The sequence below is a fragment of the Aquarana catesbeiana genome, linkage group LG11 (assembly GCF_042186555.1).
Source record: "Aquarana catesbeiana isolate 2022-GZ linkage group LG11, ASM4218655v1, whole genome shotgun sequence".
Classification (NCBI taxonomy): Eukaryota; Metazoa; Chordata; class Amphibia; order Anura; family Ranidae; genus Aquarana; species Aquarana catesbeiana.
Genome location: NC_133334.1, coordinates 117,588,636 through 117,603,412, shown reverse-complemented (window position 1 = coordinate 117,603,412; position 14,777 = coordinate 117,588,636). Strand labels below are relative to the sequence as shown.

The 14,777-nt window shown below is 41.3% G+C and overlaps 1 protein-coding gene across 6 annotated transcripts in view; it reads left to right on the top strand.

The window, feature by feature from the left end:
• CHRM1 (cholinergic receptor muscarinic 1) overlaps nt 1-13,308 on the top strand; it is a 459,583-nt gene extending 446,275 nt beyond the window's left edge. For 5 of the 6 annotated variants that reach the window (XM_073604944.1, XM_073604941.1, XM_073604942.1 and 2 more), the window contains 2 exons: nt 1,797-3,441; nt 12,842-13,308. In XM_073604944.1, coding sequence (XP_073461045.1) covers nt 1,872-3,437 — 1,566 coding nt within the window. In that variant the 5' untranslated portion in view covers nt 1,797-1,871 and the 3' untranslated portion in view covers nt 3,438-3,441; nt 12,842-13,308. The remainder of the gene's footprint in view (nt 1-1,796; nt 3,442-12,841) is intronic. The other variant, XM_073604947.1, reaches the window with a different exon arrangement.
• Nucleotides 13,309-14,777: the final 1,469 nt, after the last annotated feature.

Genomic DNA, 14,777 nt, shown 5'->3' with positions numbered 1-14,777 from the left:
GTAAACTTTTACACAGGCCTACGAAATTAAAAACTCTCCTCTAAATGAATAATATGACTACAGCCAGTTACCCATAAGGCTCAGTCATTGCTGAGGTCCAGTCTGAGCACAGATGTGGCCTCTTTCAATTCCACGAGTGTACAAAGTGTACTATAGCAGAAGCTCTCAGTGATCAGTTGATCACCCATCACCAGTATAAATGCAGAACAGATCAAATGCAGATATGTGTACTGTTATAAAGCATCAGTCTTTTAACTGGTTGATTGCTACTTCTGGGTGTGAGCATCGACTTAAAGTACAGCAAAACATAGTATGAGGCATACAACCTACCAGAGTTCTATTTGTAGAATTATTTGAAAATGCAAGGTCATTCCCTTGTGTAATGCCTGTGTATTGCCTGCGTGAGCCATACTCTAGATGCCAGGAACTTGTAATCATCAAACTTTGATTCTTTAGACCAGGAATTCCTCAATTTTTTCCTACAGACACTTATTAAGCTAGGCCATAAATTATTCATGTTCTTGCCCTATCTCCTCTGCAATCTACACAACATATTGTGTGTAGATAGGTCAGTTACCAGTGTGGGAAATTGAAAAGGGCAAAATGGATAGTAAGAACCTGCAAAATGTCAAATGTATATATAAACATAGGTAATGAGATACACCTGGAGTAAATTTCATTGAAAATCCATACAGGAATAAGTAGTTCTGAAACTTTTTGAAACAATTATGAAAACTGACTGAAGATATTAAGGGCAAATCTCCCATGACTAGGAAGGATGGAAAGAGCCATTCCCATCCTAACTCAAACAGCATGCCCTTCATTCCCTTTTCTATGAAACTGTCAGCAATAAACTTCAGGGATTTGCCAGTGTAACAGAACACATTTCTTTATGATACAAGTACAGTACTTTTAAGTGCTATTGATCTGTGGTTAACTGGTCAAGTTGTTGTGAGAGATGCTCAGATTGCTGCCATGGCTTACATTTGTCAGCTTATTTATTAATATCCTTAACTTAAAGGATATGCTATTGTATATATATTTGGAGGTTGCAGAGTAAATTCTGTGCAATAATCTGAATCTAAAATTTGCAGAAGATATAGGGATATAAGAAAAACATTTTCACCAACAGAAGACAGGTGGAGCCATAAAAAGATACACAGGTAGGAAAGATTAAATGGTAGGAGGAGTTTTCAGGAAGTGGCTGCCAAGGAAAGGAGGTCTATCGGTAACATATGGTTTGCGTACTACATACAGTATTAACTACATCGTTTTTTTTTTCCCTCTTTCTTTTGCTTCCGCCTTCTTTGATTGTTTTTCTTGTTAAAAGTAAACCTGTTTAACCACTTCTGTCTCCCCTACTTTCCTGGTACAAGGGGTGGAGGTGATTCCTTCAGCAACACAACTCCTTCCTCCAACACTCAAACAACAGAGATCATAAATGCGGCTTTGTTTAGTTACAGATTACAGGGACACAGGTAGCAGAAAGAGAGGCGGGTGAGAAGCACAGAATGTAGTAATGAGACAGACATACAGCCAAAGTTGTAAAGATGAGAGTAAGATGCAGGTGAAATACAGCAAAACTCTATACAGTTACACTACACATATGAAAGTGAACATAGTAGGTTATTAGGTTTCTTCAGTATGCTTCCCTGTAATGTGTATACCTTGTGCTCCTCATAGAAGCCTACAGTTTACTGACAACTCCCATGTTCTTTCTAAAAGGTTTTACAGCTTTACGATTCATAATCCATGTCCCTGTATCATCCTGACTTCTGCTTTTATTTTTCTTGCAGGATTTCACTGCTGTGGTGTGGATTTAAAAGGCTGGGATAAAAGTGGCCCTCAACCAAGCTTATTTGGAAGATGTCATGTTAGCCTTTCATCAGAATGCTGGGCAAGAATCGGTGACTACCTGGCTTCTAATCATGAACAATACTACTATTGACCCACTGACCACAAATTCTACAGAGCCACCATACCATAACCCATTTGGAGCACATGCCATCTGGGAGGTGGTGCTAATTGTCATTACAACAGGAATCCTTTCATTCATCACAGTGGTTGGAAATGTACTGGTTTTCCTGGCTTTCAAAGTGAACAGTGACCTAAAAACTGTCAACAACTACTTCATTCTTAGTTTAGCGTGTGCTGATGTCATCATTGGTGCAATATCAATGAATTTATATACCACCTACATTATAATGGGACGCTGGGCGCTTGGCAATGTTTCATGTGACCTGTGGCTGGCACTAGATTATGTTGCAAGCAATGCTTCTGTAATGAACTTGCTCATTATTAGCTTTGACCGTTATTTTTCTATAACTCGGCCCCTAACATACAGGGCTAAGAGAACACCAAGACGAGCTGCCATCATGATTGGATTAGCATGGATTATCTCTTTCATCTTGTGGGCACCTGCTATATTATGCTGGCAGTATATTGTGGGGGAGAGGACAGTGGAGCCTGATGCATGTTACATTCAGTTCTTGTCAGAACCCACTATTACATTTGGCACTGCCATCGCTGCCTTCTATCTACCAGTTACTATCATGATTATACTGTATTGGAGGATTTATAGAGAGACAGAGAACAGAAGCAGGGAACTGGCAGGCCTACAGGGTTCTGAGACAGAAAACATTGTCCGGCCCGTGGGTAGTGTCAGAAGTGGCAGTAGCAGTGGCATGGGAGAATCGGAACGGTTACCAAGATCACAGACATCTGTGCCAAGGGTGAGGAGAACTTGCTGTTTTCCTAATAGACTTGCTGCCAGCCCATCACTCAGAAGCTATCCTCAGCATAAAAGTAATGGAAGCTGGAATACTATGGAAGATGCTGCTTCTGCAGATTCTGTGTCCTCTTCCTCTGATGGAGATGACAACCCCTATGAAATGAAAAGCATTTGCTCTGCTGTTATGCGATTACCTATGGTCAGCTCTGTAGTTGGGACACCCACAGGTTCTCGTGGTTCTAATGATACTCTTGGAAGAGAGGACACTGAAAATGAAGCCAATGGAAGAAAGCAGGAGGTATCTAGGAAACCATCCAAGTCCCAGGCCTTAGCTTTACCATCAACTATTATTAAAGCCAAGATTGACAAAACCCGACATGGAAAGAGGAAAAGTAATTCACTCATTAAAGAAAAGAAGGCAGCAAGGACTCTAAGTGCTATATTGTTGGCATTTATTTTGACATGGACTCCTTATAATATTATGGTGCTAGTCTCCACATTCTGCAAGGACTGCATTCCAACTAAACTATGGGAGTTGGGTTACTGGCTATGCTATGTGAACAGTACTGTCAACCCAATGTGTTATGCACTCTGCAATCGCTCCTTCAGGCGTACCTTCAAAATGCTCCTACTTTGCCGCTGGGACAAGCGCAAATGGAGAACTCACAGACACCAAGCAGCTTTTTTCAGGACCCCATCACAGTGATTGGGTGGGTGGCAATCTACAGTTAAAGTTGTTGGATTTACCATGTAGTAATACTTGTGAATATACTGCTGTAAGTGCTTGTGGCCCACAGCTTGTACACATTTTAGCTGTAGCGATATCAGTCTGTGTGCTTTCAAACATTACAGTTTTTTTATTAAATGAGTAAAACACAGGAATGTTTTTAAAGGACACTGAACTTTTGGTATACCCCCCCCCCCCCCCTTCCCATACACACACACCCTGAGTGCTGCTGACTCTGTCTAACACTTACCTTGGCCCCCATTACAGAAATCTTTACAATGTCGCTCTGCCTAGGCCTGCACAAACTTTCTCCTAAGAGTGTCCTTTTCCTGAGCATGTGCATCCATTCATTCCTATGGACAGAGCAGTACTTTGAAGGGCCACTCCTGGCAGCCATGAGTATGAGATGGAGTGAAAGGAGCCATTGCTCGCATGCACAGAAAGCAGAGGACCCAGCAGGGATGATTTCTGCAGAAAGTCTGTGTGGCTGCAGGCACAACAGCACAGTGAAAATCACTGGAATGCGGGCCAAGGTAAGTGTTAGATTATGTCAGCAGGGAGCAAGTAATAAAAAGGACAGTTGTACCAAAGGCACAGTTGTCCTTAAAGCCCCGTATACAAGATGAGAAAATTGTATGACTGATCTTTCAGAATTTTCGTTTTGCACGCCATTTCATAGTCACAAACGAGAATGCTACTTAAGCAGACAAAATTTCTCAGATGATCCCTAAAAACTTCCCCTTTTGCGTGCCTTCCTTGTAGCATGTATCGGAAGTAATGTCATGTGCATATGACCCTTTGCCCATGCCTTTTCCTTATATTCTATACATACAGATTTTCATTGTGACTTGTATAATTGTTGAAATGCTCTGCGCACCTCCATTTGTTCTCACATCCATTTGTGCATTCTCATATTCCAAATGGAGTACTGGACAGAAGATATTAATGGGCCAGCACTTGCAGTTTCAGTTTTGGGAGCCATTATAGCATTTAAAATCTCAATGGTGTATTGACTTTTTTTTTGTTATTTTTGGAGCATCTTTGGTGCTTAGCAATATTGTTTACGAAGGGTCTTTTTTCATCCTGGGTTATTTTTTTGTTTCCGATAATGTGCTGTATTGGTAAAACATTTTTGTTCGGACGATTCCTGTACCGATTACACAGATATCGTTTGTTCAGAAATTGTACACCAAAAATCTTCGTGCATGTCCCTTTGGCTAATTTCGCACAACCTGTCCTGATCGGCCCTCGAAAACTGTTGCATGATCACGTCGATAAAGCTGAATTTTTGCGTCTGGTTTTCTCACCGAGTGTACGGGGCTTTAGGGACAATTAGTTAAGGTGATGATAGCCATATTACTGCACTAGCAACACCACATTTAGGTACTGTTCATAATACTTGTCCAATTGCATTCACAGTTACTGTTGCTGGACAAGCTTTCAGGGGTCTACCCCTTTCTTCTAGGTCCAATTAGTGCTTCTGAACATTTGAGTATCAGTACTGCTTGGACCTAGAAGAAAGGGATAGATTCCTGAAAGCTTGTTCTGAAAAAAATGAACTGCTAATGCAAATAAAAAGAAGAACCATAAAACAGTATGTAACTTAAATATTTAAATGTATCTGTAAAAATGCTGGCCTCTAAAGGTGCCTATGGATATAAAACATCAACCTTATGTGCAGTCACAGTTCGACTGCCCAGAAAGATGTATTTTTTAAATGCAGGTGCCTAAGTATATATCCTTATCACTCAAGTATGCCTCACTTACCTCAGGGTAAAATGGAATAGCAATTAAGGTCCTTTCAAGAAGAAAAGCAGCTAGTACACCACAAGATACAAATGGTCTACAGAGCATAGAAAAAACTGTGAATATGATCATAGAAATCCGACCAAAATATGCATATGTATATCAAAATATCAGAGCATAGAAAAATCTGAAAATGTGTATATCATCATAATGCAATTCTGTGCAGTAAAAACAATTGATAAAGATATAAGTAAAGATGAATCAATATGCAAAAAAAGTATAAAAGTATACAATACTAACAATAGTGTCACAAAAATAACAAAACAAGTCCATGAAAAAGTCCCATTTTAATAAGCTCAGTGCAAAATACAAGGTGAAAAGATGAAAGGGATTCAATTGGATGTGATCCACACATCCTGTGTGCTCTCCTCCACATTATTTCACACAAGAGGCTTACCGCAAGGCCATGACCTCCTGAATCAGATAAGTCAAAAAGCACCCTGTGAATTGTGAGACCATGTTGTCTAGTGAGGAGAGGCTACAAGATCCTGGGTTCATCTTTTTTGCTGGATGGTTACATCAACCTAAGTGCTTTATGACTTCTCTGATTTAGGGATGATGGCTCTGTGGTAAGCCTCTTGTGTGAAATAAGATGGAGGAGCATGGGAGTGGTGTGGATGACATCAAAGTGAATCCATTTCATCTTTGCACATTGTTTTTTGCACTGAGATTATTATTATGTGACTTTTTTCACTATTGTATGGAGAATGGACTTGTTTTGTTATGTTTGTGACACTGTTAGTATTGTATAAATTTTTTTTTTCATGTTGATACATCTTCTTATATTTATCAACTGTTTTTACTGCGCAGAATTGCATTATGATAGTATACATATTTTGATTAGCACAGCTCTGTTTTACCTATAGTCCACTAAAGCTACCCAGCACACATAATCTGAGTTCTGTTGGCCCAGGGTTTCTTGCAGAATATAAAGGTTAGTCATAGACACATAGAGGGAGATTTACTAAAACTGGTGCACACAGAATCTGGTGCAGCTGTGCATAGTAACCAATCAGCTTCCAAGTTTTATTGTCCAAGCTTAATTGAACAAGCTGAAGTTCTAAGCTGATTGGTTACTATGAACAGCTGCGCCAGATTCTGTGTGCACCACTTTTAGTAAATCTCCTCCAAAGAGTGTTCAAAGTTCCAAATGAAAATTTCTAGACTGGGCAATGTTATCGTCTGTAGACACCTTTATTACCCACTCAGTGCTGTTTAGAGACCATTTTAAAGTGGTTCCAAAGCCTAAAGGTTTTTTACCTTCAGGCTCCGTTCACATCTAGGCACCCAGGATCGTGGGCGGAATCGCTGAGATTCTGGCCACGATCCCAAATCATGGCAAATCACGACACCTTTGCGATCCTCGTAATTTCTAATGGCATCCTGCTCACTGCGCAATTTTGCCGCGATTGTTGCCTGAGGAATTGTGGTAAAATCCTGCAAACAGAACTTCTTTTGGGCGACAGGCTTACCGCGATTCTGTTTGCAGGATTTTGCTGTGATTTGTCAGATGACAATCGTGTCAAAATCACGCAGTGATCGAGGGTCCATTGGAAGTGACGGGTCCCGCAATTAGCCGTTATTCGGGATCGTGGCGATTCAGCCTGCGATACGGCATGCGGGATGCCTAGATGTGAACAGAGCCTAGGATAAGTTCAGGATGTAACATGCAACATGTTATAAATCCACTGGCCCCTGCATTTCCCTGGCTCCCAGATGTGGCAGGAAGTGGGGGAACCCTTTCTCCCCTCGCTCTCTACAAAACTACAGGGCTCGGCAGTCTTTGCGGCTGTCAGCTTGTAGTTCTCAACTAATGAACTACCATGGTGCTGTGGTAGTTCATTGATGCTTCCTGTTAGTGTGTAACTGCTTGGCCATACAATGTACAACCAAACAGCTTAATCACAGGGCCTGCAAGAGGCCTGCATTGCACCCATGATCTGCTTATCGCCCCCCCCCCCATTATACTTACCCGATCCAGCGCTGTGCATGAGAGCCGAGGCTCTCCCGGCATTTGTTCCTCCTCCCGCTGCTGTCAGTCAAATGCTGTGATAAGGACCGATGGGTGGGGCCAAGCCCCTCGATCCTTGTTAACGGGCGCAGACAAGGCGGCACAGGAGCAAGCCCGCATTAGTGGGGGGCACTCGCCGAAGAGGAGGAGCGGGGGACCCCAGAAGAAGAGGCTGGGGGCTGCTTTATGCAAAACCATTGCACAGAGCAGGTAAGTATGACGTGTTTATTATTATATTTTAAAAAAAGCAACCTTTAATATTGCTTTAAAAGTTTAAAGTGAAACAGTCAGCATAGAAATATGGTAGATGCAATTGCTGACCTCTCCTTTTGAGAATGTTATTCCCTACCTGTCATACTGTTGCACTGGATTTAAAGGAACATGTATAGAGATAGGAAATTCTGATACTTGCATACATTATGGATGTTACAGGTTTTTGAATGAAAACGACCTGAGGCCACAGACAGCTGCCCATACTTCTCTCTTGATAGATACAGTATCTCACAAAAGTGAGTACATCCCTCACATTTTTGTAAATATTTTATTATGTCTTTTCATATGACAAAACTGAAGAAATGACACTTTGCTACAATGTAAAGTAGTGAGTGTACAGCTTGTATAACAGTGTAAATTTTCTGTCCCCTCAAAATAACTCAACGCACAGCCATTAATGTCTAAATCACTGGCAACAAAAGTGAGTACACCCCTAAGTGAAAATGTCCAAATTGGGCCCAATTGGCCATTTTCCCTCCCTGGTGTCATGTAACTCATTATTGTTACAAGATCTCAGGTGTGAATGAGGAGCAGGTGTGTTAAATTTGGTGTTATCGCTCTCACTCTCTCATACTGGTCACTGGAAGTTCAACATGGCACCTCATGACAAAGAACACTCTGAGGATTTGAAAAAAGAATTGTTGCTCTACATAAAGATGGCCTAGGCTATAAGAAGATTGCCAAGACCCTGAAACTGAGCTACAGCATGGTGACCAAGACCATACAGTGGTTTAACAGGACAGGTGCCACTCAGAACAGGCCTCGCCATGGTCGACCAAAGAAGTTGAGTGCATGTGCTCAGCATCATATCCAGAGGTGTCTTTGGGAAATAGACGTATGAGTGCTGCCAACATTGCTGCAGTGGTTGAAGGGGTGGGGGGGGGGGGTCAGCCTGTCAGTGCCTAAACCATACGCCGCACACTACATCAAATTGGTCTGCATGGCTGTCATCCCAGAAGGAAGCCTCTTCTAAAGATGATGGAAAGCCTGCAAACAGGCTTGCTGAAGACAAGCAGACTAAAGACATGGATTACTGGAACCAAGTCCTGTGGTCTGATGAGACCAAGATAAACTTATTTGGTTCAGATGGTGACAAGCGTGTGTGGCGGCAACCATGTGAGAAGTACAAAGACAAGTGTGTCTTGCCTACAGTCAAGCATGGTGGTGGGAGCGTCATGGTCTAGGGCTGCATGAGTGCTGCTGGCACTGGGGAGCTATAGTTCATTGAGGGAACCATGAATGCCAGCATGTACTGTGACATACTGAAGCAAAGCAGGATCCCCTCCCTTCGGAGACTGGACCGCAGGGCAGTATGCCAACATTATAACAACCCCAAATACAACTCCAAGACGACCACTGCCTTGCTAAAGAAGCTGAGGGTAAAGGTTATGGACTGGCCAAGCATGTCTCCAGACCTAAACCCTATGGAGCATCTGTGGGGCATCCTCAAACGGAAGGTGGAGGAGCACAAGTTCTCTAACATCCACCAACTCTGTAATGTCGTCATGGAGGAGTGGAAGAGGACTCCAGTGGCAACCTGTGAGGCTCTAGTGAACTCCATGCCCAAGGGGGTTAAGGCAGTGCTGGAAAATAATGGTGGCCACACAAAATATTGACACTTTGGGCCCAATTTGGACATTTTCACTTTTGTTGCCAGCGGTTTAGACATTAATGGTTGTGATTTGCGTTATTTTGAGGGGACAGCAAATTTACACTGTTATACAAGCTGTACACTCACTACTTTACATTGTAGCAAAGTGTTATTTCTTCAGTGTTGCCACATGAAAAGATATAATAAAATATTTACAAAAATGTATGGTGTACTCACTTTTGTGAGATACTGTACTTCCAAAGCTTGCCTAAACTTTGTAATTTAAAATCTTATAGCCTCCTCCAGTGTTTATACTCTGTTCCACAAAAATCCCAACTCTTGATTTATAGGCTATACAAGTCAATGGGAACTAAGAAGATTTTTGTGGGGCAGGCAATAAACACAAAGGGTGCCATGTCCTGATCCGCAATAGAGGTAAGTAAGCAGTTTGGGTGGGGGAGTCGGATGCGGTTTAGCTTGGTGGGGGGGGGGTAGTGGGTTAGCTAAAGTGTAGTCATACATACACCTGTATTTTAACGCAAGGCTACATTTGAATAACCTGGTAAACAACAATTCCTCTTTTTGTAGGACTTTTAAACGGCAGCCAAATTATACCACCAAATGGTTTTATGTAAAAAGTATAAACTTTTATTTATCACATTTAAAAATAACCTCCAGGAGGCTCAACTTCGTTTAACCACTTGCCTACCAGGCACTTACACCCCCTTCCTGCCCAGGCTATTTTTCAGCTTTCAGCGCTGTCACACTTTGAATTACAATTGCGCGGTCGTGCTACACTGTACCCAAAGACATCTTTTATCATTTTCTTCACACAAATAGAGCTTTGGTATTTTGGTGGTATTTAATCGCTGCTGGGTTTTTTATTTTTTACACAAAAAAAAAGACCAAAAAATTTTGAAAAAAAATGTTTTTTACTTTTTTACTATCAGTAAATTTTGTAACTAAGTAATTTTTCGCCTTCACTGATGTGCGCTGATGAGGCATCACTGATGGGCACTGATAGGCTGAACTGGTGGGTATTGATGAGGTGGCACTTATGGGCACTGATGAGGTGGCACTTATGGGCACTGATGAGGTGGTACTGATAAGCAGGACTAATATGCCGCACTTATGGGCACTGATAGGTGGTACTGATATGTGGCACTGATGAGCACTGATAGGCGGCACTGATGGGCACTAATAGGCGGCACTGGTGGGCACTGATAGGCGGCATGGGTAGGCGGTACAGATGAGCATTGATGGGCATTGATGGGTGGCACTGATGGGTGACACTGATGGGCATTGATCGACAGCAGTGATGGGCATTGATGGGCAGCACTGATAGGCGGTACTGATTGCCAGCACTGACTGGCATTGCTAATGGACACTGGTAGCACTTGTGGGCAGTGGTGGGCACTGATTGCTGCCACTGGTGGGCACTGTATGCTGGCATTGGTGGTCAATGGTGCGCACTGTTTTTTGACACTGTATTTATTTATTGTACCCCATTGTGTACTTAAAAGTGGGGTATGCCTTCACTACATAATAGCACACATTGATTCAACAGTGGTGATACCGATTACCATATAACACTGCACAACACGTGAGTTTCAATGACAGTTTAAATATGGAATGGGACATCCAACGTGTTTCGAAAATATCTTCATCAGGGTCCAAAAGTTTGCATTCTTAATAATTTGGGTTGGCCAATAAGAGGTATCACTTAAACTACACATATTTTAGTTGTGTGCAAAAAATAGATTTAATCATTTTTAAGAAATATACAACTATTTTAAAATTCTGATAGCCTTCGTTTTAAAATACTTTAAACTACATAAGAGGATAACCTATATTATTTGCTGACAGTCTAAAAATGCACTAGATCATTTGATAAGTGATAGCGTTGCTCATCTTACATTGCAGTGAACCAAGGTATGAGTAGCAGTATAACATATGGAGGCTTCAGATGTGCACACGTGAGGATCCATTGCTGTGCTTTTCTAAGGCCTCATACACGATCTGAAAATCGGACAGCAGATCGTCTGACTTTCGCTTGCTAGTCGCATTTTGAAACTGAATAGGTTACTAAAATTCCGAAATTTCTCGTATGACAGGATAAAAAAAATCGGAAGTGATATAATGTTGTATTGTATTTTCAGACAAAAACTGTGCTGCTTAAACGAAAGTCGTACAATATGGTATCATACAAGAAACATTTTCGGGTTTGTCCCTTCGGATAATATTGAATGTATTAGGGATATATAATGCAATACTGACACATAATCACACACATAGGTTGGACTTGATGGACTTGTGTCTTTTTTCAACCTCACCTACTATGTAACTATGTAACCATGTAACTATATGTCATGATCAGCTCCTGAAAACTGTGTACTAATGATCAGATTATCGTATAATCGCTTTCTTAAGCGCTATTTGTTGTCCGATTTTCGGATTGTGTGTACGGGCCTTAAAGGGTTTGTTACCCTAAAAAAAATAAAAAAATAAAAAAATAAAAGAATCCTGTCCCTTTAAAGCAAGTTATACAGCACAGTGCTTGTGCTGTGTAATTTGGCTACATCTATCACCTAAAATACCTGGTTCTGCCTTCCCCCCTGTAAACTGACCATGGCTGCTGAGCCCTGACACCGTGGTCAGTTTACGTGCCTCCATCATCTGCAGCTCTCCTCTGTCCTCCTCTCCCCAATCCTCTCCCCCCTCCCATCCCTGCCTGTCAGCTCCTGTGTGTGAGCCCTCTCTTCCCTCCGCTTCCAGAAACGTTCTGAGCAGTATAAAAATTACTGCTCACAATTACTGTCAGCCCCTCTGCTATAGTAACTTGTACTATAGACTGTATGTCGTTTTGTAAAATTCTTTCTAAATACATTATTTCTCCTCATGGATCAGCGGTCACTCCTTCTGTAATACATACATTGGAGGAAGAGAGCAACAGGCTGTTACCCAACTGTTGATCGGTGAGGAGAAATAAGGTATTTAGAAGAAGAATTTTACAAAATGACATACACTGTATAGTACATGTTATCCTTGGGCGGCACAGTGGTGCAGTGGGTAGCACTCTCACCTAGCAGTAAGAAGGGTCGCTGGTTCAAATCCCGACCACGACACTACCTGCCTGGAGTTTGCATGTTCTCCCTGTGTCTGCGTGGGTTTCCTCCGGGTACTCCGGTTTCTTCCCACACTCCAAAGACATGCTGGTAGGTTAATTGGATCCTGTCTAAATTGGCCCTAGTATAGGTATGAATGTGAGATAGGGACCTTAGATTGTAAGCTCCTTGAGGGCATAGGGACTGATGTGAATGTATAATATATATATATATATATGTATGTAAAGCGCTGCGTAAATTGACGGCGCTATATAAGTACCTCAAATAAATAAATAAAAATAAAATAAATCCTGAAAGAGAGGCTGGCAGTGATTGTGAGCACTGCCTTTAAAACCCCTTTAACTGAGGTTACATTATATGCATCCTTATTACAAAACAAGTCTCATATCTATATATTTATCCAAAACAATGGCATTACGTATTCTAATAGATGTTTTAATTGCATAAGGTTAATATGGAACATTGAGAGTTTAGAAGATCTTCAACAATGATAGGAGCAATATTTTTATCAGATATTTTCTTTTGCTGAAATATAGTATCAAGATCATTCTTTTAATAATTACTTTTTCTTCCTTAGGACAGATATTATACTGATGGACACGAGTTCTGCTGTCCAAACCTAAGAAGACGTGAAGTCCCCTGTATGTGTGGCTGAATGGACTATGAGGAACACACTATTCCTAAAAACAAATTGGGGACAAAAAGGAAAGAGCAACAATTTCTGCCCTCTTACTGGGACATTATCAAATATTCAGTTGACATTTTCCTTGATGAAGTCTGACTGTCTTGGGCTTTAACACGTCTTGTATATGTTATTTCGAACTATGGGAAGGAAGAGAGTCTAGGGAAGGCTGGTCTAACCCTTTCAGGAAAGATATTCCCTTTTCATGTTAGGGTGTATCGCCTGATGTGCCAAACCAAACAAAGGCAGTCCAAAGAGAATGATATGGTTTTTTTATTGTTTACAAAAAAAAGTTTGTGGGAAGGGCTGTGTATTTATTATAAACTCAACTAAATAAAAACAGATTCCGCATTAGCACATAAGATGGCCTTTCCCATTTATTGCAACTGCTGTTACCGAGGTGAATTGCTGGCATGCCATTTTCAATGTGACTTTGTGTTTAGTATAATTTTCAGTGTTTTTTATAGTACTAGTTACATGTGCCAGTACAAGATTATACAATCGTATGCAACCTAGCCATCACTTTCACACACCTCACTGCCAACTGGAAATACTGAAATAATGGTAGTGTTGGCTTGCATTAGCATTTTTGTATTTGCCAAAAAGGAAATTAGCTACTATATTTTTCACAGCAGTTCCATTTTAGAGGTAACGTCTTCTTGCAAAGTACATTGGCAGTCCTTCTTTGTAAAAGTTTGGGAAGTGTTAAAGTGGCTTTGGCATTAATAAACTGCTAGGCCAATGTCTTGGTCTAAGGAGGGCTTCCCTACTGTTTGCAACAGTCATAATTTATGTGTCTTGTTCTACCATAGAAAAATCAAATAGTCACTGCTTTGCCTCTGGCAGATTAAACCAGTCTTTTTTTCAGTCAGGGTTCAGTGGAACCAAAGAGTTCTTGCAGAGGTTGCTAGAGGCTCCATGAGCAATTTTAGCATTACAGATAAGTAACTGCTGGGAACAATATTCCTGAGCAAACTTTGAGCCCGGGTTCACACCATAATTCGCTGCGGACCGCACAGGAGCGCTGTGCGTCCCTGTTCACCATTTCAGGGACGAATCAGGGCCGATTCTATGCCTGAATTCAGCCCTGAAACGCAGCCAAAGACGCACAGCGTTTTTGTGCAGTGCGCACCGCAGCCGCCCCGGAGATATGTGAACCGGCTCCATAGGGAGCCAGTCACATTCTCCTGCTATGCGAATTAGATGTGCGGAAATGCACATCTAATTCGCATAGGTGTGAACCCGGGCTGAGGCAGCATACTTCCCAAAGACCACAAATGTAAGGAGCAATCTTCCCAGTGACAATCACTCAACTACTGTGACCTGCAGATGTAGTAATTACTAGCAGGGGTTCCTTGAGACTGGTAAGGTATTTTCCATACCCTAAGTAACCAATGGCAACAACATTCTTTTAGCTATCTTTATGGGGGAATTCTTACCAATGACCACAAATGTAAAGAGCTTTCTTTCCAGTGGCCATCACGCTAATGTACCATAACCTGCAGATGTAGTAATATTTAACAGGGGTTCTCTGAGACTGCAAAGGTATTTCAAGGGTACCTCTATGAAAAAAAGTTGAGAAACACTGGGTTAAACTACTAGCCCTTAGTGATTTCTTTCTTACAGGACACAGGATTTAGAAATAACCCACAGGGTCATCACTTTATTCAAGTACTTGCAATCAAAAATAGAATGATTTTATTAAATATCAATTATGAAAAACTGTGCTTTGTCAATTATATAGTTGAATACTTGAATCAAATAATGTTAAAAGATAATCTATACATTTGGTCATATAAAAATAGTTTACAATGCAGGGAACTTGTCAATG